The following is a 25,964-nucleotide window of genomic DNA, read 5'->3' on the forward strand; positions in this document are numbered from 1 at the left end:
TCATACATGCTACACATCCCCATACCTTTTCATTTGAAAATCTGGTCACCCTATGTGGCTTTGGGAGGTACAGACAACAAACTCTTTGGCAGCACAATAAAGGAGGGGATGGGGCAGGGGGGTTGAAATGCATCATTTGGCTCAGTGACTTCCCAGTGCCAAACCCAAAGAGACCATTTCCCCATTCAAAACTGCATGCAGTGGTGGGTAGTTTCAACACCTTCTCTTTGTTCATGCTAGCAGAATGCAGCCTCCATGAAAATAGGAACAAGACCAGAAATCTGCCCTGAACTATTATTACAGACAGATAGATGGATGAACAGTGCCTCTCAAATGTTCTTGACCCCATAAGTTTTCTCCCCACATTGTGGGTTTGCTACAATCTCACTTTAAAATGGGATGTCAGCTGCTACCAATGGTTTGTGCCTAGATCTATGCAAATATATGGAAAGTTATGCAAATATTAAACTCTCCTTTTTTGTTGTTCCATGCATAGTATGGAAGTTTTTATTGAGCCATTTTTGAGTTGTTGCTGAGAAAGACATGTCTTTTTTTTTAAAAAAAAAAAAGTCTTAAACTACTCAACATTGTGTTTTCTTTTCACTCAGAAAAAACCTTGAGTTAGTTCAAAATCTGCAAAACATCAGTAACAAACACATCAAATCACCTTGGGAGGGAAAGACATCAAGAACAGGAGAGGACTCAAAAGGAAATGTACAAATGTGTTTGTCCCCGACCATACTCATGACACATATGTCTACACATGCACACATGTTTCATGTATGCACACATGATACAGATGTGTGCATACATGACACACATACGAATACTTACACCCTGATATACATGCACACACAAAACACATGAAGAGACTGCACACATGCAATACACTTGCCCACCTCCAAGCACACACATATACATGTATACAAATATAAATGAATGCAAATATACCACTCTCCCACACATACCAACACATAAAACAAATGACATACAATTTAACGTGCACACAAAAATACACACATGCAATATTCACTCAACACATGCTTGACATGCACCCCCCCAAATACTCAAAAAAATCACAAACAAGTGTGCAGCTCAAGAACATGCACACATACACAACATACAGAGAAAATCCACATATACTCTACATGTATGCACACACCCCATATTTTATTCCCAGAGACAGCTAGCTCATATATCCTCAGCTTTGCTTGTGTGCCAAGGACATAAGACCCTAAAAGGGAGAGAAATATTCTGCTGCATTTACAAAGCCAGCCTGAAGAAGAGACTGGAGTTCCCATGCAATACAGAGCCTTAAAATCCATGGGAAAGTGAGTGATATCTGTACTCAGCACTGTGGATTTTTCATGGATTCCAAGGTCAGAAGGGACCATTGTGATCATCTGGTCTGACCTCCTGTATTACACAGACCATAGAACTTTCCCAAAGTAATTCCTAGAGCATATCTTTTAAAAAAACATCCAATCTTAATTTTTAAATTGTCAGTGATGGAGAATCCCCCACAACCCTTGGTAAACTGTTCCAATGATTAATTATCTTCACTGTTAAAAATGTATGCTTTATTTTCTGTTTGAATTTGTCTAGCTTTAACTTCCAGTTACTGGATCATGTTATATCTTTCTTTGCTAGACTGAAGAGCCCATCATTAAATATTTATTCCCCATGTAGATACTTATAGGCTTTAATCAAATCACTCCTTAACCTTCTCTTTGTTAAGCTAAATAGATTTAACTCCTTCAGTCTGTCACTAGAAGGCAGGTTTTCTAATCCTTTCATCATTCTCATGGCTCTTCTCTGAACCCTCTCCGATTTATCAACATCCTTTTTGAATCGTGGACAGCAGAAGTGGACACCCTATTGCAGCAGCAGTCGCACCAGTGTCAAATACAGGGGTAAAATAACCTCTCTTTTCCTACTTGACATTCCCATTTATGCATCCAACCATTGCATTAGCCTTTTTGGCCTTAGCCTCACTCTGGAAGCTCATGTTCAGCTTCCAAATCTTGTTCAGAGTCACTGCTTCCCAGGATAGAATCCTGCGTTGTCTAAGTATGGCCTATATTGTTTGTTCCTAAAGGTATACATTTACATTTAGCCATGTTAAAACACACGTTGTTTGCTTGCACCCAGTTTACAAAGTGATCCAGATCACTGTTTGAGTGATCTGTCCTCTTCATTATTTATCACTTCTCTCAATTTCTGTGTCATTTGCAAACTTTATTAGTGATAATTTTATGTTTGCTTCTAGGTTATTAATAAAAATGTTAAATAGTGGAGAGCCAAGAACTAATCCTTGTGGGACCCCACTAGAAACACACACACTTGATGATGGTTCCCCATTTACAATTACTTTTTGAGACTGATCAGCTAGCCAGTTTTTAATACAGTTAATATCATTCTAATTTTTTAATTAAAATGTCATTCAGTACCAAGTCAAATGCCTTACAGAAGTTTAAGTATATTACATCAACACTGCTCCTTTTATCTACCAAACTTGTAATCTCATCAAAAAATATATCAAGTTAGTTTGAGAAGGTCTATTTTCCATAATCCCATATTGATTGGCATTAATTATATAACCCTCTTTTAATTCTTTATTAATTGAGTCCCATATCAGTTGCTCCATTATCTTCTCTGGGATCAATATCAGACTAACATGGTTATAATTAGGGCTCTGTGTCCGTCACGGAAGTCACGGATTCCATGACTTTTCGTGACCCTGCTACAGCGGCCCCCGGCCAGAGTGGCCCCGGGCAGCAGTCCCTGGCCAGCTGATAGCCCCAGGTGCCTCCCTCCCAGCAGCCTTCTCCTGAGAGGCTCCCCCAGCAGTGTCCCCATCCCTGATTTAATCAGAGGTATTTTTAATATAAATCACGGACAGGTCACTGGCTGTGAATTTTTGTTCATTGCCCGTGACCTGTCCATGACTTTTACTAAAAATACCCATGATTAAATCATAGCCTTAGTTATAATTACCCAGGTCATTCTGTTTACCCTTTTTAAAAATTGGCATATTAGCTTTCTTCCATTCTTCAGTGTTCCAAGACTTATTCAAAATCAATATTAATGGTTCAGTGAGCTCCTCAGCCAGCTCTCTTCAAACACTTGAATGAAAGTTGCTCTGGAACTGCTGATTTTAAAATGCGAAATTTTAGTAGCTGCTCTTTAGATACTAGTGGAATAGAAAGAGTGTTATATCATATGACTACATCATCAGTTTTTTCCCTAAATGCATAACAGAAATATTTATTGAACACACCGGCCTTTTCCCCATTACATTAGGTGCTGACTCCCTGGGTGCTCCAGGGCTGGAGCACCCACGAAAAAAAATTACTGTGTGCTTAGCATCCATGGGTAGCCAAGCGTCCCTCCCTCCCCCCTCCTGCCCGCCGCAGCATGCAGGAGGCGCTGGGAGGGAGGAGGAGAGGTGATGGGGTGTGCTTGGGGGAGGGGTGGAAAGGGGCAGGGCAGGGACGGGAAGATGTGGGGCAAGGGTGGAGGCTTGGGGGAAAGGGTGGAGTTGGGGCAGGGCCTCGGGCTGAGCAAGGGTTGAGCACCTCCAAGGAAAATTAGAAGCCGGCACCTGTGTCCATTACTATTGATAATTCTACCATTTCCATCTAGTAATGGACCAGTACCTTTGTTAGGATTCTTCTTGTTCTTAATATACTTAAAACTCTCTGTTTTATTCTGAACTTGCTGGCCATAGATTTCTCCATTTGTCCCTTTGCTTCCTTTGTCAATTTTCTACATTTCCTAGCATCTGATTTATATTCATTACCTTCCCCTTTCTTCCAATTGTTATATATTATTTTTTATAGCTGCATTCACTTCTCTAAACCAGGTGAGTTTTTTAACTAATACAGCCTTCTTCCTTGATCATGGGAGTGTGGCTTTTGGGGCATTTAGTAAAATATTCTTCAAGAATTCCCAATTATAATTCACATCTTTTCTGATTAAATACTTTCTCCCAGCTGATCTGGCTCATAATTGTTTTAAACTTTGTGAAATTTACCTTTTTAAAGCACCAAGTATCTATATCACTAGTCTGGACTTCTATCTGTTTGCACATTATCAAGTCATGATAACCCAAGTTACCATTAATTTTTAGTTCTGTGATTAGTTGGTAAGGTCTAATTTAGAATTCCCCCATGTTGGGTGCAACACTTCTTGAGACAGGAAATAAGGCATAATTTTTTAACAGTGAGATTAATTAACCATTTGAACACTTTACTTGGTGTTCTTGGTGGATTCTTCATTATTGACCATTTTAGAATCAAGACTGGATGTTTTTCCAAAAAGATCTGCTCTTGGGATTACTCTGGGGAAACTCTATGGCTAGATGATCAGAGTGGTTTCTTCTGGCCTTGGAATCTATGAATGTGTGTGCATGTGCATGGAATGCACGTTTGTGAGTATACATGAATTTGTATATGTGTGTGTTTGTTGGTATATGCATGTGTTTGGGGTATGTGTGTATATGTTTTTGAGTGTTTGGCAATGTGCATGAGCATTCAGCCAGGGAAAAAAGAGTGCAGTGTTTGTGTTGCTTGATGAGAAGTGCCAAGTGTGGCAAAAGGGATATGTATTTTCATTAGGAACAAGACTCACAAACCTCTCATGCAGGGGCCACAAAACTATCATCTGGAAACAACTTCCACGGAAGAGGGTTAGAACCAGAGCCCTACCAGCGAAAGGCTCTGTATCTTCTAACCTGATCTCTGGAGCCCTGCATGACACAAAATTTGTAACCGCATCCGATCTGCAAACATGGTCCAGAGGTACCTGCAGATTTTCAGGGATCTACTGATCTCCCTGAAACAGGCAGTCTCCTTGCCTGAGATACCAGGGCCCTCAAGGTGAAAGATTCTGTATGTTACTCCCTGATATCACTACCCCTGAGCTGGGACCAGAATAGAACTGACATCCTAGAGGCAAACAGTTCTTGGGAGTCTGGGTTAAAGACCGCCAGCAAGTGTAACACTCTGCGAGACAGCAGGTGTCAATGCTGCACACGGTATCCAGAGACTCTTGCTGACACTGTATTCTGTTTCATGCCTGCGGTTAGCTTTGAGCTCAAGCTGTTACTTTAATTAGCGGCCCTGCTTCCCCCCTGCAGGTAGGAGAGACCCTAGGAGTGCTGTTCTACACAGACCCCCCTGTTGTAGCCCCTTAGCACTCACTCCCCGTCCACAACCAGGGACAGAACCCAGCTACCCAGGGCCCCCCTCCCACCCCAGAGGCAGGAAACCCAAACCCCGCCCCGGTTGTCACAGTAACTGCCCTCCCCGTCCGGACCCGATGGCCTCTTTCCGTTCTCTTCTGCTTTACGCCTTTTCCCCATTGCAGAGAATTGTTTCCAGCAGCCAATGAGAAGCCTGTTACCAAGAGAAGAGCTCATTTGAATTATCCAATCACATGCCCGCCCATTGGTCCCTCCTTATATGGGGTTTTGGAAGCCGCTTCTCCCCTCCCCCAGCTGCCCCACACCCCACCCTCTGAGCGCGGGAAAAACACCCCTCGCCCTGCCTGGTTCCCGCGCAGGAGTGCTGTGTCCCCGGCCCGGCTCCTCCCTGGCGGGACTTGGGCGGCGAGGGGAAGGGGAGGAGCGAGCGGGGAAGGGGTTGGAAAGCCTGGGAACAGTGCCAGGCGGGGGCGGGGCGTGCTGTGAGCGCGGGCTGCTGGAGTGGAAAATTCCAGGCAGGAGGAACCGCGGGCGACGTAAGCGTACCGACGCTTCTGCCCCACACAGCCCTGCCAGGCACGTCGTACCCACCTCCCCCATGCCCAGGCAGCGCCTCCTGCTGGCCTGCTTGGAGCAGCTGGGAACCGCGCCCCCCGCTGCACGCTCTCCAGTGACTCTTGGTGGGACTGGAGGAGCTGTCCCCACAATCAGGGGCCCTGCCCTGTTCCCTACAGCGCCTCCTTTTGGGAATGGGTAGGAGTGGAGGGGCTCCCTCCATAGCCAGGGCTCCAGACCCAAGCCCTACGGGGTAGAGCGCCTTGTACGCGGGGTTATACGAAGCAATGGGTCGGGGAGGGTTGGTGATTTTGGACATCCATTGATGTGTTTCAGTTCTTTCCTGGACCGCATTGGGCTCCTTTGGTGTATGTCGGGCTGGGGTGAAGAGGGATTTCTGCGCAGGAGCCAGCCCGAAAAGGCGCCAGCTGAAGAGGCAGATGTAGAGCGAGACAAAAGGAGGGAAACGTTGAACAAGAGGGAGACCGAATTCAGCCTCTTCTTTATATGCCAAGCACCATCTTACGCCCCAGCCGTCCCCGCCAGCCGTCCTCCAGCCCGCAGCTGGGTCAGGTCCAGCTTGAACGCAGCGGGGAGCCTAGACAAGCGGGATCAGTGAGCGACCAATAGCTGAAGCCGCAGCAGCAGCAGCTAGAGTGGCTGGGCCGGACGATAGAACGAAGTGTTCCCATCTGTCCTCCGAAGATGGGGGTGGGGGGAGAGAAAAGGGAAGTGCGGCGAGGCGGTAGGGGCAGGGGCAGGAGCGGCACATTGGACAAGATGGTTGCTAATAGCATTTTTCATGTCTAGGATTTTCAGACGGCGACCTAAGGAAACACCACATCACCAACACACACCCATTATTTTCTCCACCCCCTAGTTCTAGCTGTAGGACACAGTTAGGTCTAATGGGATAGAGTTGGGGGCAGGACTTCTGGACTCCCTTCTAGCTTTGGGAGGATGTGGGTCCAGTGGGTTAGAGAACCGTAGAGACAGGACTTCTGGCTCTATGTGACTTGTGTGACTTTCCCTCTCTCAGCTTCTCCTCTGCACAAGAGGGTGAAGATTAATGTGTAAGGTTTCAGAGTAGCAGCCCTGTTAGTCTGTATTGGCAAAAAGCTCAGTAAGCTTATGCTCAAATAAATGTATTAGTCTCTAAGGTGCTGCAAGTACTCCTTTTATCAATGTGTTAGTTATTATTTGTATTGCAGTGGCACCTAGAGGCCCCAAACCAAGATCTGAGCCCCGTTTGCACTAGGTACACTACAAATACACAGTGAGTCAGGGTCCCTGCCCTGAGCTCACAATCTGATAGGGAAGGGGTGGGGAAACCGAGGCAGAGATTTGCCCAAGGTCACACAACAGGTGGGTGCTGGAGCCTGGAACTGAACCCAGGGCTCCTAGCACCCCTTCCGCTTACCATGCTGCTTCCCCTAATTGTTAGTGATCGTTTGGCAAATGTGAGTACACATTGTTCCAGGGTTCTTTCCACCAACCTGGCTTTCTCTACATCGTGCCTCCCTCTTTTCTCCCTCCCAGTCCGACTCCCCTCCCTTCCCCAGGTCCCTCCTTCCGTCGTCACCGAGTGGTGTATAAATCCCCTTCTCTGGCATATCCCCCAGCACGGCGGGACGGGAGACCCTGGCACTTCGGTCCCCGGGGCACAAGCTGCAGCCACTGGCCTTTGGGTTGTTCGGACTTTGAACTCCTCGGCTCCGCTGCCCAATCCCCACTAGCTCGTTTCCGTAGGGGGCTCCCGGGCATTTCTTGGTGGGTGATTCCTCTGCTCCCGCTGCTGCACCAGGATGTCGGAGAAACGCGCGGAGGAGGCGACTGCAGAAGTGGGTGCCACGGTGAGCATCCAGCCTGACCCTCCGCCAGCTTGTTTGCCCCCTCCCCCCGGTCCTCCTCGCCCCCTCAGTCTGTCAGTTCGGGAATGGCTGTAAAGTGCTCGGAGATCTTCGCACGACAGCGGCGGCGCGGGGAAAGCAGGGGCAGGGCAGTGTTGTCGACTCCCTTTCCCCACCCCTTTCCATTGCTCTTGTCTCCTCTCAGGGGCTCTTTCCTCGCCCCTGGCGTTTCTCCTGTCCTTTGCTCTGAATTAGCATTTGCGTGGAGCGGTGGGTCCCCGAGTGCTCAGTGCAACGCGCACGTGAGAGAGACAGAAGTGTTTGTGCGATCACAAAGCTCGCTCTCTTTCCCCGTCTTGGCTTGCTTTATCTCGCCCTCGCCTTGCCTGCGCTCCAATCTCCCTTCACTTCGCTGCTCACCTCCCTGGCCATTAACCCTGCACGAAGCGCGGGCTGGTCCCTGATTGTTTTCTTTAAAAGTCTGTTGATGTTTTTGCTGCCCCTGGATCCGGTGCCGACCTGGTCAAGTGATCTGTGGCTGTGCCAGTCTGGCTGGCTGGTCGGGGTCCCCGGGGTCATAGCTGCGGAAGGGGGGAAAGATCCGATGTATCCAACCAGCAAGGGTGGGTGGTGGGTAGGGGCTTTGTTAGATTAACAAAGGAAAAGTAATAAAACAGGAGGGAGTGGGGCACCTTAGTGCCTGTGCCTGGTGAGATTGCTCGGTGCAGGAGTGGGTGCGAGTTATGCTAGCGCATAGATTGGGTATCTCTGAACGTTTATTTTTCGTCTCTTGAGTGCTGTGGTACTGAGCATTGTGTGCTGTGAATGATGTTTGCCTGAGTTGTGTTTCTGTGCTGTGAGCATTGGATATGCTGTGAGTGCTGTGGAAAGGAGCTCTTTGTACTGCAGCTGCTGTGGGTTGGACTGTTGTGAGGGTTGGTTGTGTGATGAGGATTTGAATTTTTGCATTATGTGGGGCACAGAGGTCGGGCGGGGGGGCGTCACAAGCTATTCATCCAAAAATGTGGGCGTGTATGTCCCGTCCCCCCAGTACTATATGCAGTGCCATAGTGGATCTCTTTTAAAGGCTGCAGGGGCTGAAGCTGCTGCTTTAGAAATGTTTTTGCTCTTTTGGCTAGCTAAAGGTTAGTAGAGTTAGGCAAGAAAACGAATGAGGAAAAGAGAGAGAAAGAAGGAGGGAGGGTGAAGAGTGAGGAAGAGAGTGTAGGGAACAGATGGCATCACTATGACTTATTAGTCCTTGCGCAAATATAAGCTCTCATTATCAGTTTGGACAAAGACAAGTCCGAGGTGGTAAAAGAATAAAATGCCCCTGAACTAGCCTTTCCACTGCTGTGTTGTAGGGACTGGGGAGCACATTCAGCTGCCCGTGCTCATTGCAAACCTAGACAGAAAGTCATCTGCTAAAACGGGGTTTGTGGGGGTAAATAGGAAAGACCCTAACATGTGCCTTATGGCACTGGAACTTGCCCAATGTTTTTTTAGTAGCCGAGCAAACTAAATACTGCGTTCTTCCGACTGCCTCCCAAATTCCCAGGGGCAGCTGGGGGCATTGAGGTAAAGGTTAATACTACCCAGTCTTCTCTCCTGTGGCTTCTTTTCATTATATAGAATAAGAACGTGGAAAATATATTTTAAAAGGTAGAAATCAGAGCTGGGAAAACCCACATCACCTCCTGCACTAGGTAGGGAGGGAAGGATTTTCCCCCTCGCTCCATTCCCAGGGTGCTTAGGCTTCAATTCAGCAGGGTATTTAGGCATGTGAATAGTTCTACTCAGAGTTGTAGTTCCTAGTGTCCTGAGTGATGGGGTTCTAGACCACTCCTTTGGGGAGATGGCTCCCCAGGTTCCTAGATCCCAAAGTGTTGAAGGATGGTCACTGAACTCCTTTTCCATGGCTCAGTTTCAGTCCTTTTCCAACAGTTTCCCCGTACCCTAAACAATCCCCCTCCGGGGTTCACACCCTTCAGACACTAGCAGAGGATTTTGTCAGTCTCCCATTAGTCATAGCCGGAAGTCAGGTCTTTAAATCTCAACCCCTTCTGACTAGAGTTTAGAAACCACTGCACAGTGCTGAGGGGTCTGTGAGTCTGGGGAATTGTTTTACTAACTGAAGGGCCTAGAATCCCATTGCTCAAGACACTGGGAACGAGGAGACCAGGATATGGTTTTGAGGGAGTGATCCAGCTCTTGGTTCAGGGAGGGTGACTGAAGCTCTTCTGCCAGCATAGCGCTATCTACACTGGGGCTTATGTTGGTGTAACTTATGTCACTCAGGGGGTGGTTTATTCACACCCCCAGGTGATATAGATTATGCCGACATAAGGTGTAGTGTAGACATAGCCTGAGAGAGCTTTTCCTGTCTCTGATCATGGGGAGAAGGGACACTCTCCACCCCCCCTCCGAATCCTATATTAAGTAGGATTACTAGAGTCCCAGCCTCTCCTGTGAGAAGGAGACTTCTGCAAATTTGTAACTGAAGTGAGATTTTGTTCCTAGGGTTGGAGGTGGGGAGGAGGATAGTTATTCTGACAATGGGAGGGGTAGCTCAGTGGTTTGAGCATTGGCCTGCTAAACCCAGGCTTGTGAGTTCAGTCCTTGAGGGGGCCATTTAGGGATCTGAGGCAAAAAAAAATTGGGGATTAGTCCCCCTTTGAGCAGGGGGTTGGACTAGATGACCTCCTGAGGTCCCTTCCAACGCCTGATATTCTATGATTATATGACTGGTGTCTAGAAGCTTCACAGTAACAAGCCTTTTTAGCCAGGCTCATAGCTCAGTGCTTTGAGCATTGGCCTGCTAAGCCCAGGGTTGTGAGTTCAATCCTTGAGGGGGCCATTTAGGGTTCTGGGCCAAAATTGGGGATTGGTCCTGCTTTGAACAGGGGGTTGGACTAGATGACCTCCTTAGGTCCCTTCCAGCTCTGATATTCTATAAATCCCAACTTCTAGGGGGGGAGGGATAGCTCAGTGGTTTGAGCATTGGCCTGCTAAACCCAGGGTTGTGAGTTCAATCCTTGAGGGTGCCATTTAGGGATCTGGGGCAAAAATTGGGGATTGGTCCTGCTTTGAGCAGGGGGTTGGACTAGATGACCTCCTGGGGTCCCTTCCAACCCTGATATTCTATGATTCTATGATATACACTGGGATGACATAGGAACTGTCAAGTGTTAGAGGGGTAGCCATGTTAGTCTGTATCCACAAAAACAACAAGGAGTCCGGTGGCACCTTAAAGACTAACAGATTTATTTGGGCATAAGCTTTTGTGGTTAAAAAAAACCCCTTCTTCAGATGCATGGAGTGAAAATTACAGATACAGGCATAAATATATATTGGCACATGAAGAGAAGGGAGTTACCTTACAAGAGGAGAACCAATGTTGAAGGCCAATTTAGTCAGGGTGGATGTGGTCCACTCCCAATAATTGATGAGGAGGTGTCAATACCAAGAGAGGGAGAATTGCTTTTGTAGTGAGCCAGCCACTCCCAGTCCCTATTCAAGCCCAAATTGATGGTGTTAAAGTTTGCAAATGAATTGTAGCTCTGCAGTTTCTCTTTGAAGTCTGTTTTTGAAGTTTTTTTGTTGAAGAAGGCTACTTTTAAATCTGTTATTGAGTGTCCAGGGAGAAAGAAGTGTTCTCTTACTGGCTTTTGTATGTTACCATTCCTAATGTCTGATCTGTGTCCATTTATCCTTTTACATAGAGACTATCTGGTTTGGCCAGTGTACATGGCAGAGGGGCATTGCTGGCACATGATGGCATATATCACATTAGTAGATGTGCAGGTGAAGGAGCCTCTGATGGTGTGGTTGGGTCCTATGATGGTGTCGCTAGAGTAGATATGGGGACAGAGAAGGCAACAGGATTTGTTACAGGAATTGGTTCCTGGGTTAGTGTTTTTGTGGTGTGGTGTATAGTTGCTGATGAGTATGTGCTTCAGGTTGGGGGGCTGTCGGTAAGCGAGGATTGGCCTGCCTCCAAGGCCTGTGAGAGTGGGGGATTGTTTTCCAGGACAGGTTGTAGATCGTTGATGATGCGCTGGAGAGGTTTTAGCTGGGGGCTGTATGTGATGGCCAGTGGTGTTCTATTTTCCTTGTTGGGCCTGTCTTGTAGTAGGTGACTTCTGGGTACCCATCTTGCTCTGTCAATCTGTTTCCTCACTTCCCCAGGTGGGTACTGTAGTTTTAAGAATGCTTGATAGAGATCTTGTAGGTGTTTTGTCTCTGTCGGAGGGATTGGAGCAAATGCGGTTGTATCTTAGGGCTTGGCTGTAGACACTGTGTAATGTGATGTGTCCTGGATGGAAGCTGGAGGCATGTAGGTAAGTATAGCGGTCAGTAGGTTTCCAGTATAGGATGGTGGTTATGTGACAGTCACTTATTTGCACTGTAGTGTCCAGGAAGTGGATTTCTTGTGTGGACTGGTCCAGCCTGAGGTTGCTGGTGGGGTGGAAATTGTTGACATACAGGTGGAATTCTTCAAGGGCCTCCTTCCCATGGGTCCATATTGTGAAGATGTCATCAATGTAGCATAAGTAGAGGAGGAGTGCTAGGGGCCGAGAGCTGAGGAAGCATTGTTCTAAGTCAGCCATAAAAGTGTTGGCATGCTGTGGGGCCATGGCAGTGCCACTGACTTGAAGGTATAAGTCGTCCCCAAATCTGAAATGGTTATGGGTGAAGACAAGTCACAAAGTTCAGCCACCAGGTGTGCCGTGGCCTCATCAGGGATACTGTTCCTGACAGCTTATAGTCCATCCGTGTGTGGAATATTGGTGTAAAGAGCTTCTATATCCATGGTGGCCAGGATGGTGTTTTCAGGAAGATCACCAATGCGTTGTAGTTTCCTCAGGAAGTCGGTGGTGTCTCGAATATAGCTAGGAGTGCTGGTAGCATAGGGTCTGAGGAGAGAGTCCAAATAGCCAGATAATCCTGCTGTAAGAATTGTCGTACTAGATCTGACCCAGGGTTCAGCTAATCCCATATCCTGTCTCTGACGGTGGCCTGCACCAGATGCCTCAGAGGAAGACTCAGGAATCCCCCTAGTGGATAATTATACAATAAACTGCACACAGGAGAAGTTTCGTTCTAACCAATCTCAGTTAGTGGTTGTCTTACGCCTCGAGCACAAGGGTTTATATCCCTTACTTAAAAAAATGTTCCTCCTGTCTGTTGTAACTCTGGATTTTTTCATTTTCCACATAAATATGTAATCCCATTTTGAAATATGCTAAGCTCTTGGCCTCTATTATATCATGTGGCAATGAGTTCTACATGCCAGTTGTGTGTTATGTGAAAAATGTTTCCATTGACAATGTTTAATTTGACTACATTTCCATTTAATTGAATGTCCCTTTGTGTAATTACCTTTTCTATCCCACTCATCATTTTATCATGTCCTCTTTTATCCCTCTTCACTTCAAATTTAAACAACCCCGGTTTTGTCATTCTCTCTGATGCTAAATCTCAGAATTATTTTTCTCATCCCATATCTAGGAATTGAAAGAAAAGAAGGAAAAACTGGAGGAGAAGACTGTCTGCAAAGAAAAGAAGAAGGAGATAATAGAGGTGAGGCCAAATATATTCACCCCTCAGAACATACGTTTGGAGGGGATTTTTGGCAGTGAGAGAAGCAATTGGCCTGAGGAGTGCAAATTGGGACAGGGGAATGGAATCTGGGAGGTGAGACGGATGAGGAGTGCAGCCCAGTGGAGCTTATCAGGGAGGCAGGTGGCAGAATGTGAGTTAGGGGAGTGGGATGGGGTGAGAGGGATGGGGATGGGAAGCACAAGTCAGAGGGGAGTGGGCCACCTGGGAGGCAGACAGCATGGGGAGTATGGGCCAAGGAGCAATGAGAAGGTAGCTGGAAATTAAAATTGTAGACCAGAGGAGGTAGGATTGGGATGCATGGTCCGTGGTGAGAGGTGGTGGATCACGGAGGCGTGTGGCATAGGGTAAAGTGATAGGCATGGGCTGGGTGGGAATACTGAGGAGGTGGGTAGCGTGGGGTGGGGGGGGGGATTGAAGAGGTGGATGCCTGGGGATGTGCCAAGTCCCGTGAGGAAGGGATGGGATTAGGGTGGCAGGTGATGTGAGGGAGGCACAGACTAGGGAGGTTTGGGGAGGGCTTCAGGCACTAGGGGAGGCAAACATCATGAAGAGCACAGCCTAGAAGGTGATGTAGGTGATATGGGGAGCAGAGTCCCAAGGAGAATCTGGGAGGGTTTCTTGTGGAAGAGGAGGCAGGTAGCATGGGACTGCAGGCTAGGGGAGTGGGTGGAGTGTGGGTTGTGGGGAGGTGGGTTGTGTGGGGAGACAAAGTTGGGAGGGTAGGTGGCTTTGGCTGCACAGGCTGGCTGGGATGGGGGCAGCAGGAGTGATGCGTGGCCTGGAAAGAGTAGGCCAAAGCTGATTTCTTCTGTGGCTTTGTTTTACTCAGGATGAGGAAAATGGTGCAGAGGAGGAAGAGAATCCTGAGGATGTGGATGAAGAAGAGGCAGGAGAAGAGGATGACGGTGGGAGCTGCTAATATGAGTGTGGGGAGAGGGGTTGGGGTAGCCAGGGTTGCATTGCCACAGAGACTGAATCTCCCCTCTGGGCATCCCCAGCAGGGGCAGGTTTCCTTGAGCATTGCCGGTATTAACGTGTGACTTGCTGTTTTGCTTGTGTTTAGATGGAGATGAGAATGGGCAGGAGCAGGATGGACATGCAGCAAAACGATCTGCAGAGGAAGAAGAGGAGGTGGGTGATGGCACTGGGAGCAGCGGGGCAAGAGGGGGCTGTCCTGCCTGTCTGGGAGTTGGTGAAATCCATGTGGATTCTATCAGTGAGCAGTCACATCACCACCGTGGATCTTGTGTGACTATAGGATACATACATTTCATGTAGTGAAGGATAAGGAATCCCAGTGGATGCTGTGTACAATTGATCCAGATCCTCCACCTTCCTTATTACATGTAGGGTGCTTGAGATCGTGTGGGACCCTGGATCTCACATACATCACTTATTTCTGTGGCTTATGTGGGAAACTGGATCCAATGTGAAATTGAGATTTTTAATTAGGTCACGGGGATCCAGTTTTGAGGGTGGATTCTAGGGGTCTGACTAAGACAGGGTGGATCCATGTGGAGTTTATGTGCTGGAAATAATAGTGTGGATAACATGTGGACTGATCTGTCCAGGGTTCTTATACCATGCCTATCACTGGCGTATCTGAGCGCCAGTCACCTGTAGGGTCTGTACAGAAGAGGGGACTCCTGGGGGGGACAAACAAACAGAATTTGGAGTGTGGGGAGCCATGCAGCAATGTGAATCACAGGCAGAGAGTGTGCTTCAATGTGTAGGATCACATATTGGGCTGAATCCTATGAAACATTTTGGGGGGTGGGGGAGTTCTGACTGTGCTAATCACACTCTCTCCCCTCTCCCTAATCCTGTATAGGATGAAGTTGATCCAAAGAGACAGAAGACAGAAAATGGGTCTTCGGCTTGAGTTCTCTCATCCCATCCTTTCTTGCTCCATTTGTGTCTCCTGCCTCCATCCCAGCCTGTGCTTGCACTGTCATTTAGCCTCTGGCTTCACACAATCTCAGATGAGGAAGGATTAGAAATGCTCTCAGACAGGGAAGAGGGCATGGGACTAAGAGTTTCCCTTCCACCCCAAGTTCTAGCCTTCCTATGATGCTCCCAAATCTGAGGTTGCCCACTCGCCCAGCACATCTCCACTGCTAATTACTATTCCTGCACCCCACTCCCAAATAATCCCAATAGTCCTCAAAATGATGACCCCTCCTTTTCCCAACAAGCAACCTGACATATTCCAAATTCCAGACTCATCCCACAACAAGCGCCTCTAATCCCTTTTCACTTGCCACCTCTCTCCACTAATTTGATCAAGATTCTCACCCCTCTGCTTCTGAGATCTGCCCTCCAACATCCTCCTTGGGATAGAGAAGGTTGAGGACTGGGATCTCATGATACCTATCCTAAGTCTTCCCTTAACTGCCTTCTATCTGATCCCTCTGAGAGAAAGAAAAGGAATGTTACATGCAAATAACTTTTTTTTTATTAAAGCGCACACACAGGCAGAAATTTAGCTTAATATTAAAAAAAAAAGGTTTACACAACAGGTAAGCTGGCCCCATGATTTTTTTTCCAGAAGATAAAGGTTGTTTTTATGTATAAATTAATGTGTGTTGCAGTTTCTCATTTTGGGGCTTTTTAAAAAAAAAAAAAAAAAAAAAAAAAGAAGAAGAAGAAAAAGAGAAATAATTAGGGACCAAATTTTGATTTCCATTCCCCTTCCAGATTACCTTGTTGCTGTTTTTGTAAATTAAAGCCAATCCAGTTACGGCATTTTCTATGGCACAAACCGTCATAAGGGTGATAGATATAAATATATATATTGTTTTCAAGTAGCACTGTAAATAAACTCATTTAAAAAGATGTTGAAGTGTGCATTTGTCAGGTGGTGCCTATGGATCCCAATTCAAATTCTGAACCAACTAACAGGTTAGTTTGTTGAAGAAAAATAGCACCTGGGTTAACTTGAGCAGCAGTTGCTGCAGGGAGCAGCCAAGGGTGGTGCCCCCTGGCATTGACCGGGAGACTCTTGAAAAGCCGTCTGTTGTGCCTACTTCTTCCTCCCTTGCACTGCTTCACTGGCATGCCAGGAATCACAGAAAATGCAACAGGCCTATTTTACGGGTGACGTTCTGAAAGCACAGGTCTCTGCCCCAGAAGCAGCAATGCCCAGTGTGCCCAGGTTTAGAACAATGCCCAGAAAGACCAGGATTCTATGCTGAGGCTGCTGGATTCAGGTTCTGTGGTATTTTATAGCTTTCATACTGACCAAGGCACCCTGTGCAAAGTCATCACTGATCCCTGGATTGAGCAATCATAGAATCTCAGGGTTGGAAGGGACCTCAGGAGGTCATCTAGTCCAACCCCCTGCTCAAAGCAGGACCGATCCCCAGTCATACATATAAGGGTGCACAGGAGTGCTGGAAAGAGATTGGTCTTTAGTTCCTGGCTCAGACACATGACCTGAGTACAGCGTTGGTTAAAATTGTACATATTTCTGATTTTTTATAATTTTCGTTTAGATTTTGATTTACAATGGAAAAAATAGTGGAACATTTCTTGACAAAGCTTCATGAGAACCTTTTCCTGTTTTTGATCAGTTGTTTGTAACCGCTGTCCATGTAGGCCAATAACCCTGCCAAGTGGTAGAGACCAGGAGCCACAGACTCAAGTGGTTACCTTTACATCTTTCCTTTTTGTTTTATTTTTAAAATCAGATGGAAAAAAAGCTGTATACCAACCAAAACACAACAGCCGCAGAGTAATATTAACCCATCTGAACCTCATTGGCTTTCCGCTCACTCAGCCACTTTCGTTCTCAGAACAGTTCCTTCTGCAACTGGCTGTTCAACTGCAGAGATGGATCTGCCACCTGGAGCCTGTGTGTTTCCTGTTCCTGGTGTTTTCATTGTCATTTACTTAATTTTCTCAGCACAAGAACACTCAGTAGCATTCTGGGTGTCCTCTAAATACAGAGTGCCAATGGAAACTTCTTGGTTTTGTCTAGATGTCTTCTGTTCCTCCTGTAAGACTGACCCTCAGGAGATGCTATGACACAACCTCTCGGTGAGTGGTGCAGCTGTTGACAAGGTTTCCAGCCCCTTCCTATTTTGAATTAACATTCTCTCCCACTTGCAAATGGGGTGACTCCAGCATTCTTGTCAAGTTTCTTCTGTTGCAGTTTCTTGCTCTTATAATCACTCCAGGGTCAATGGCCTCCGGTTGAAGAAGTCTATTAGCTGCTGGCACTAAGGTTTGTGTCCTGCTGCCCATGGGTCTCTGAACCAATGTGTAGTGGTCTCTCACTCTCAAATGAGGAGGGAGGCCGCTCTGCCTCACTACAGGCAGATTGCAAGTCACAGTTTATAGGGGAAACTCAGATGCTCTGGGCGGGACAGAGCCACAAACAGTCTATAGCCCAGCACCTTCTGGCTGGGGCCAATTGTACTTAGCAATCTATAAAGGAGCGCTGGCTCCCCAGGCAGGGCACAACACAAACAGTCTATAGCCCAGCACCTGGCTGGGGCAGAGCAAATGCAGCAGACAAAGCATTCTGGGGTCTAGCATCCTGGCTCAGGGGTGGACAGCAGATGAACGCAGGCCTCTTGGGCCTCAGGTGGGGTGGCAGGGGGATGCAGGCCCACCCAACTCCACCGTATCCCAGCCCAGGGTCCTAACAGTGGCGGAGTGTTCTATCACTGGGTCAGCAGGGAATCCCACTTGCAACACGCTGACTCACCCTCTGGCAGCAGAACCAAACCAGAGTCTGGTTCCCCTGGACTACTTCCTACCGCAGACTGGGTGTAGGGCTCTGCAGTCCATAGGTCCTCTGTCTTCTTAGGGTAGGGTGACCATATTTCCCTATGCTGAATATGGGGCACCTGGTAAAATTACTCGTATTCAGGCAAGTTTGACGGCAATCAATCAGATCTATGCAGTACAAACGTTCAAATTAACATCAAGTTGACCAATCCCCCGTTAAAAAGAAATACTGAGTAGTTGGATTCTTTATATTTACCTTCTTTTCTTTAAGGCTTTAGGGTTCACATGGGGAGGGATGACACATACGCCCCTACCCCACCCCCCAACCCAAACACTGGGAGAAGTAATACACACACACTCCTGTACACCTCTCTCACACAGGGGTTGACGGACTGATCTTCCCCTCCCTGCTTGGCACTCTCTGCTCTCCATGCCTGGCTGGGCCTCGGGACTGACCTGCCTCTCCTGGTATCCGGTGCTGCGACTTCCTGAGGCAACACATTGGGGAGGGCACACAGGGTCATATGCCCCTCCTCCCCAGATTTCTGCCAGGGTTCACACCAGAATGTGGCCAGCAGCAGACACTGTGTGGAAGAGAAGGGATGGAAGCTGCTTCCAGCCACAGGGACAGCAGGACGAGGGGGCAGGGCCCTGCTGAGAGCTGACACGCAGCAGTGACTGCACTGACGGACCAGCAGGGGGAGCGGCCAGCCCCGCACACTGCATCTTTGCTCTGCCACCAGCCTTGCACACCCACCTCCATTGTCAGCCACTGGACCCTTCCACACACCGCTGGTGGGCAGGCAGTTGGCGAATAGGGATCTGGCCAGCAGCAGAACCCGCCAGTACTGATGGGGGGAGACAGAAAATATGGGACAATTTGCCCGTTTTTAAGAAAAAGTCGGGACACTTGCAGGAGGGCTTAAATACAGGACTGTCCCTTTCAAAACAAGACATCTGGTCACCCTACCTCAGGGTATTTGATTGCTGGCAGTCCCTGCAGCTCCTCAGGGCAGTCGTTTGACAGCGGTCCTGGCAGCTCCTTGGCGCACTTGTCTGTCTCCTCCAGCCACAGGGCGCAGCTCCACTCGGGGCCTAGTTTGGGATCCTGTTGAGATCCCAGCTCCCTGGAAGAGCTGCCTGCTCCCTCTAGTGCTCCCAGCCCAACTGAGCAGTGGGGCTCTCCTTTTATAGTTCTTGTCCAGCCCCGGGACTTCTGGTGAGGTGGGCAGGGTGGATTTAGCTCCGCCCACCAGGGGGAGTGTAGTGGTTCCTCACTTTCCTACTCGGAGGAAGGCCACTCTGCCTCACTACACGATGACTCTAAGGAAGCCTGTGAGGTGAGTTGTGATAGGCTCACAAAGCTAAATAGGGATCCCATAAATCTGCCAAGACCCTTGTTTATTTTGATTCTCAAGTTCTTTGCTGTTTGTACCAACACTTTTGCTAAATGACTGCATTTGAGTGCACATAAGGGCATGGCATGTGGTGCGGAACTGATACATTAATGCGGAGAGCAGAAATGAGCCACTTGTGAATTGTGGGTCATTCTCTGCTACTAACACGTCTGGAATCCCCTGGTGTGCTCAGTGCTTCATAATGGTTATTCCCTTCTACTCAGAATGGTCTGCAACAGCTCAATCTTCTAAGAAGCTGAGTACTTGTTCACTAATAAGAGGTTCCTATTTAGTTCTAGTAGATCTAGCTCTACCCTAGACAAAGGGTGATCACGTATCTCATGATGTCAGCCATCCCTTTGCATTTGGCTTCCTCTATTGACAGTGGTATTGTATTTAAATATTATTACCTTTGTGGCAGTGTTCACACCTGGCGGGACTAGACCACCTCCAGCTCTCTTTTGCATTCATAATACCCAGCTGGAGGCTGTGGTGATCTCATGCTATGTTATCATACAAAACAACCTCCTTTGTACAGGGTCCCATCATCAGCAATTTCCTCTTGATTGTCCCTGTCAGATTGGAGATCCCTGGACTGCTCGTCCCAACCATTCAGATAGAAGGACTTCCTCAGCTGTTGTGAGCTGGGGTTGTTTTTTGTTTTCTTATTTGAATTTGTCAAATTTTCTTTCAGAAGCAGTTGGTAAATGAATCCTATTTACTTCAAATCCTCTTCCTGAGGCCACTGTTCCCAGGCACGTTTGACATGACAATAAGCTCCTCACCTCCTCTTTCACATTTAATCAGTGCTGTGGCAATTTCATGCTCCTGTTCTGAAGTCCAGGCTACGCTTCAGTGGTTGCTGTAATGTGGCTTCCAACTCTTCACAGTCTGTTTCTACCTTGAACAGATTCATGAAACCACTCACAAACCAAAGCGATTCCCAACATTTCTTCTTTGTCTGAGCATCGGGCTGTGGTGATTTAGTAGTTTGAAAGCACATGCTTCTCGCTGTTCATCTTGTAAAAGGACAGGCCCCTATGCATGTCAGTTTACATTGAGTGAGATTTTAGGCTCTTTATTCATCTCAAAATATTTCAGCGCTGCTGCTTCTGTGACAACTCTTACTAATTTCCCAAAATTTTCCTTTTGCCAATAATCCCAGTGTCATTCTGTGGTCATCATCCTCAAGTAGATGCTGAGTGGAACACTTAGTCTAACAAATTAAAGATGAATTTGTTTAGGTGTGTTAACAGGCCCATGAATCGCTGTTAGCTCTTCTTGTTTTAGATTATTTTCGTTTGTGCAAGTGCTTCCATCTTTCCTGGGCCTGTTCAACTCCTTTGTAACTGATCCTACATGACTAATCTCATTCAGTCTGGTCTGGCATTTGTTACTGTTCAATTTAAGGTTTTTATTTTTTGTGGGGGTTTTGGGGGTTTGGTTTTTGTTTTTTTGGTTCACTGCAAAACATTTCTCTCATGCTTGTTATTTTTGCCCCAAATCAGGAGATCATCAACAATTTCTTCCATCTCATGCAGGTCTTCAAAGATCTGTGTTGTGATATTTGGGTGCTGAGCCAATCATGAAGAGAAGTTGCTGTCAAAAATGTGGCAGTTAAAAAAGGTAACAGAATGTTGGAAATCATTAGGAAAGGGATAGATAATAAGACAGAAAATATCATAATGCCTCTATAGAAATCCATGGTATGCCCACATCTTAAATACTGTGTGCAGATGTGGTTGCCCCATCTTAAAAACTATATACAGGAATTGGAAAAGGTACAGAAAGGGGCAACAAAAATTATTAGGGGTTTGGAACAGCTTCCATATAAGGCGAGATTAATAAGACTGGGACTTTTCAGCTTGGAAAAGAGACATTTAAGGGGGATCTGATAGAGGTCTATAAAATCATGATTGGTGTGGAGAAAGTAAACAAGGAAGTGTTATTTACTCCTTCTCATAACACAAGAAGTAGGGGTCATGAAATAAAATTAATAGTCAGCAGGTTTAAAACAAACAAAAGGAAGTATTTCTTCACAAAATGTACAGTCAACCTGTGGAACTCTTTGCCAAGGATTTTGTGAAGGCCAAGACTATATCAGGGTTCAAAAAAGAACTAGCTACGTTCATGGAGGATAGGGCCATCAATGGTTATTGGTAGGCTAAAATTTTGTCATGATTATTTTTAGTAAAAGTCACGGACATATCACGGGCAATAAACAAAAATTCATGGAAGTTGTGACCTCTCTGTGACTTTTACTAAAAATAACCATGACAAAATTTTAGTCTACTGATGGCCCTATCCTCCATGAACTTAGCTAATTCTTTTTTGAACTCTATGGTTTCCCCTGCCACCGTGATGGCTGGGAGCTGTGGGGTTCCCCCTCTGCCCACGTCAGCTGGAAGATGCAGGGTGACCATATTTCCCAAAGAGAAAATGGGACACCCCCGCCGCTTGCCCGAGGCGTCTCCCTCTTCCCCTCCTCCCCCTCAGCACGAGGCTGTCGCCCCTCGCTGGAATCCTGAGGAGGGCCACCTCAGGAGTCGGTCACCTTTCGTTGGAATCTTGCAGGGGGCCCGCAGGGGCTGAAGCAGAGAATGTCAGGGAGGTCTCTTAAACATAGCTTTAGCTATTAGCCAGGATGCGGAGGAATATAAAACCATGCTCTGAAGTGTCCCTAGCCTCTGTTTACCAAAAGGTGGGAATGGGTGATGGGGATGAATCACTTGATGATTACCTGTTCTGTTCATTCCCTCTGGGGCACATGGTTGGCCACTGTCAGAAGACAGGATACTGGACTAGGTGGAGCATTGATCTGACGCAATAAGGCCATTCTTATGTTCCACAAGGAGAGTTAAAAGTGCAGGGTTTTTCACTTTACTGAGTCAGATCTGCCAAAACATTTGGTTTGCATCCACAATTAAAAATACTCTTAAATCTTGAAGTTGAGGTATGCTGGGCCTGATTCTCTTCTCACTTCAATATAAATGAGAACTCCACTGAAGTCAATGGAGTTACACCTGTGTAAAACTGGTGTAAGTGAGAGGATAATTAGGCCCATCCTCCCCAACTGTTCTTATGGTTCTCCCATTTGAAGGACAATTCCAGTCTCTTGGATCTATACTAACTCTTAGCGTGTTTGGTTTTATTTCTGTGACCATACTGTTAACCCACTCAGTTGCTAAATTAATCAATACCATTTGTTTTTGCCATAAGGAATAGAGTTAAGCTAAAGCAATATAAACCAGGTTTAACCTGAAAAAACATCTACCCGGGGCTGGCACTGGTTTAGCTAAGTTGGTTTGAAATCAAACCTTTAGTTAAATTGATGCAACTTTGATTAGCGACGAGTCTAACTTTAGGCGGGAGGGATAGCTCAGTGGTTTGAGCATTGGCCTGCTAAACCCAGGGTTGTGGGTTCAATCCTTGAGGGGGCCATTTGGGTCAAAAATTGGGGATTGGTCCTGCTTTGAGCAGGGGGTTGGACTAGATGACCTCCTGAGGTCCCTTCCAACCCTGATATTCTAGGATTCTAGGAGTCCTTAGCTTTCAGTAAGTCTGCAACAGCATGCTCAGTGGGCTTACCTGGTAGCTCGTTTCTTGTTTAAAAAAAATAAGTGCCTTGCCCAAGTGACGTTCTTGTGAGGATTTCAGTATTCTTGAAATTTCTGAATGACTCTGTCAGGTGGTTTGCAGTCCTCTTTGTGCTCCCACTGTAATGTATTGCAGATCTCACATGACTCAGGGCCTGCCACATGTAGCAGTGTGGTTGATTTCACCATCTCCAGTTTCTCTGCATTGCCTCTCTTTTAGAAAAATGTGGAAGAGGCATAGCCACCTCCTTCTGTTTTCACCTCTTTCCAGGCTGAGGATTTAATGTGGCTTCCTTTGCTGCATGTATACAACAGTTCAGTTTTCTGATACCAGGTAACAAAGATGCCACACACAGGAGTGCTGGTAAGACAGTAATCTTCATTTCCAGGTCCCAGTTATCTGAGATGGGCCAGGGTTACAAATGGTTAATTCCTCTTTCACAAGGCAAGGAACAGTATCTGTGGACTCTAGGGACAACTATTACATCAGAGAAGGGGAAGGGATGGCTGTTCACATTTTACACAGCTTGCCTAATATGCTCAGCACTTTACTGGATGGGGCCCTAAATGCAGTATTTTACTTTGAGAAGAGGAGACAGCAGGCAGAGAGGTGGCGTTGAAGAATGTTGGGGTGAAGGATGGACAGGGTTGATTTTTGTGCATCCATAACTTCATGATAAATTTGATTTATTTGGATTAAACTTTCCTGCTGGCTCTCCTACGTGTGTGTGTTTTAAGCCAGTTTGAGGAAATTTCTTTGGCCATTTTGAAGTTGAGTCTTCAGAAACAGCTGAACTTTGAACCCTGAACCCAGCTGGTAAAAAGCTCTGAGTGAAGAAAATGACTGGAAGGCGTATTCATAGACTTTGAGTTGTGAAGGGATCTTTATAACATCTCATCTGACCTCCAGTATAACACAGGCCATAGAATGTAACCCTGTGATTCCTGCATTAAGCCCATAACTTCTGACTGAGCCAAAGCTTATCTTTTAAAAAGATAGCCAGTCTTGATTTTAAAGACTTCTAGTGATGGAGAATCTACCACGTCCCTAGGTAAGTTGTTCCAGTGGTTAAATACGCTCATTGCTTTAAATGTATGCCTTTTTTCTAGTCTGAATTTGTCTAGTTTCAGATTCCTCTAATTGGCACTTATGCTTCTGTCTGCTCAGTGAATGAACTCTCTGCTATCAGTAATCTTCTCCCTCTATAGGTACTTATAGACTGTGACCACCTCTTAACCTTCTCTTGGATAGGCTAGAGCATCTTAAGTCTTTCAGTGTAAGGCATGTTTCAGAGTAACAGCTGTGTTAGACTGTTGTCACAAAAAGAAAAGAAGTACTTGTGGCACCTTAGAGACTAACCAATTTATTTGAGCATAAGCTTTCGTGAGCTACAGCTCACTTCATCGGATGAAGTGAGCTGTAGCTCACGAAAGCTTATGCTCAAATAAATTGGTTAGTCTCTAAGGTGCCACAAGTACTCCTTTTCTTTTAGTGTAAGGCATATTTTTCAGAAATCTAATCAATTTTGCAACTCTCTTCTGATTTCTTTCCAATTTGTCAACTTCCTTTTTGAAGTGTGGGCATCAGAACTGGACACAGTATTCCAGCAGTGGTCTGTATATAGAAGTCATATCTCCATGCTCATCCAAGGGTCGCATTAGCACTCTTAGCTACAGTGTCACATCGGGAGCTCCTGTTCAGGTGGTTATCGACCATTATCCCCAAATCCTTTCCATAGTTGCTGTTTTCCAGGATACAGTTCCACATCCTGTAAGTGTGCCCTATGTTCTTTTTTTCTAGATATATGACCTTATGTTTTAATGCAGCCAAATGCATCAGAGCAACAGATTGGAAATTAATGAAATGTTGCATCGGGCATGCACAGACTGATAGTTTTGCAGTGTCTGAACTTCTAGAGAGATGTATGGGGCACATGCAGTATTTTCACTTTGTCAGCAGTTGTGCTAAATCCTTAAGGCCAAGAGCTTGAGTTTCTTATGTACTTAAGATAGGATGTGGGGAGTGGCTCTTCAATCTTTCCTGTCCTAAGAAAGAAAAGGGGAAAAAAAAAAACACAAACCCACTCACAAAAATCTTTGCTAAAGGTGAATTAAGGCTGCTTAGCAGTGCCTTGTACCTATCCTTCCAGCACATAGAAGTTGGTAGCTGGAAACTGAAACCTCCGAGAACTGAGAAAAATAGTCACACACGCACCTTATAAAACCAGGCAATGCACAGTTAAAGTCATACTTTCCAGACTCAGCCTTAACTCTGCCCCCTCTTTGATCACCACCCTAAGGAGTCCTTCAGGCAGATCTCAGTGCTGTATACCTCATTAGGCACTTGGAGGGTGGCAGGAAGAGTGAAGAAGAATTTTGGGGAAACTAAAGAAGTCTTAAGTGTTGTAAACCCTCTGATCCCTGCTCTCAGGAGTCTCTCGGGGAGATTGCATTACTTACCCCTCACATTAAGGCCTTGTGTACATTACAGAGTTTTGTTGATGCAAGTTACGTTGACGATCAAAAACCAGTATAATTACATTGCTTGTGCTTGCTCACACAACGCTCCTTCTGCTGGCAGAGCGCATCCACAGTTGGTGCTCTAACATCGACAGTGAGAGCTGTGCACTGTGGTTAGCTATCCCACTGTGCTACTCACCACCTTCTGTAACTAAGAGTTGTGGGAAAGTGGAGTGGATTGCAGTGCATCATGGGTGGAGGCTCAACATCCCATGATGCAGTTTTTTCAATTCCATCATTCCATGGGCTTCTGACTGCATTTCACTGCACTTTTCAATGGCCCCTGTTTACTGTGCACCCACCATCTCTGTCTGAAAGGATGGATCCTGCACTGCTCTCTACTGTTGTTGTCACTGTTATGAACACATTGCGGAGGGTCATACAGTATATCATGAACTCCCAATCTGAAGAGGAATCAGAGGTGCCTGACCTGCAGTGTGCCATGGAAAGAAACTGCACCAGATTACTTTTCTCATTCACG

General features: G+C 46.4%; 1 protein-coding gene across 3 annotated transcripts; it reads left to right on the top strand.

The window, feature by feature from the left end:
• The first annotated feature begins 7,347 nt into the window (after positions 1-7,347).
• Positions 7,348-16,071, top strand: PTMS (parathymosin). Of its 3 annotated transcripts, none has more exons than XM_084617915.1 (5): positions 7,348-7,602; positions 13,123-13,194; positions 14,066-14,141; positions 14,300-14,367; positions 15,068-16,071. In XM_084617915.1, the coding sequence occupies exons 1-5, from the start codon at positions 7,567-7,569 to the stop codon at positions 15,116-15,118; spliced, it is 303 nt and encodes a 100-aa protein (XP_084474041.1). In that variant the 5' UTR covers positions 7,348-7,566; the 3' UTR covers positions 15,119-16,071. The 3 variants fall into 3 exon arrangements, with proteins under 3 accessions (XP_084474041.1, XP_084474040.1, XP_084474039.1); XM_084617914.1 differs by having other exon boundaries at positions 7,351-7,614; XM_084617913.1 differs by lacking the exon at positions 7,348-7,602 and adding an exon at positions 7,683-7,913.
• The last annotated feature ends 9,893 nt before the right edge of the window (positions 16,072-25,964 follow it).

Source organism: Lepidochelys olivacea (assembly GCF_965140295.1).
Source record: "Lepidochelys olivacea isolate rLepOli2 genome assembly, chromosome: 1".
NCBI classification, from domain to species: Eukaryota; Metazoa; Chordata; order Testudines; family Cheloniidae; genus Lepidochelys; species Lepidochelys olivacea.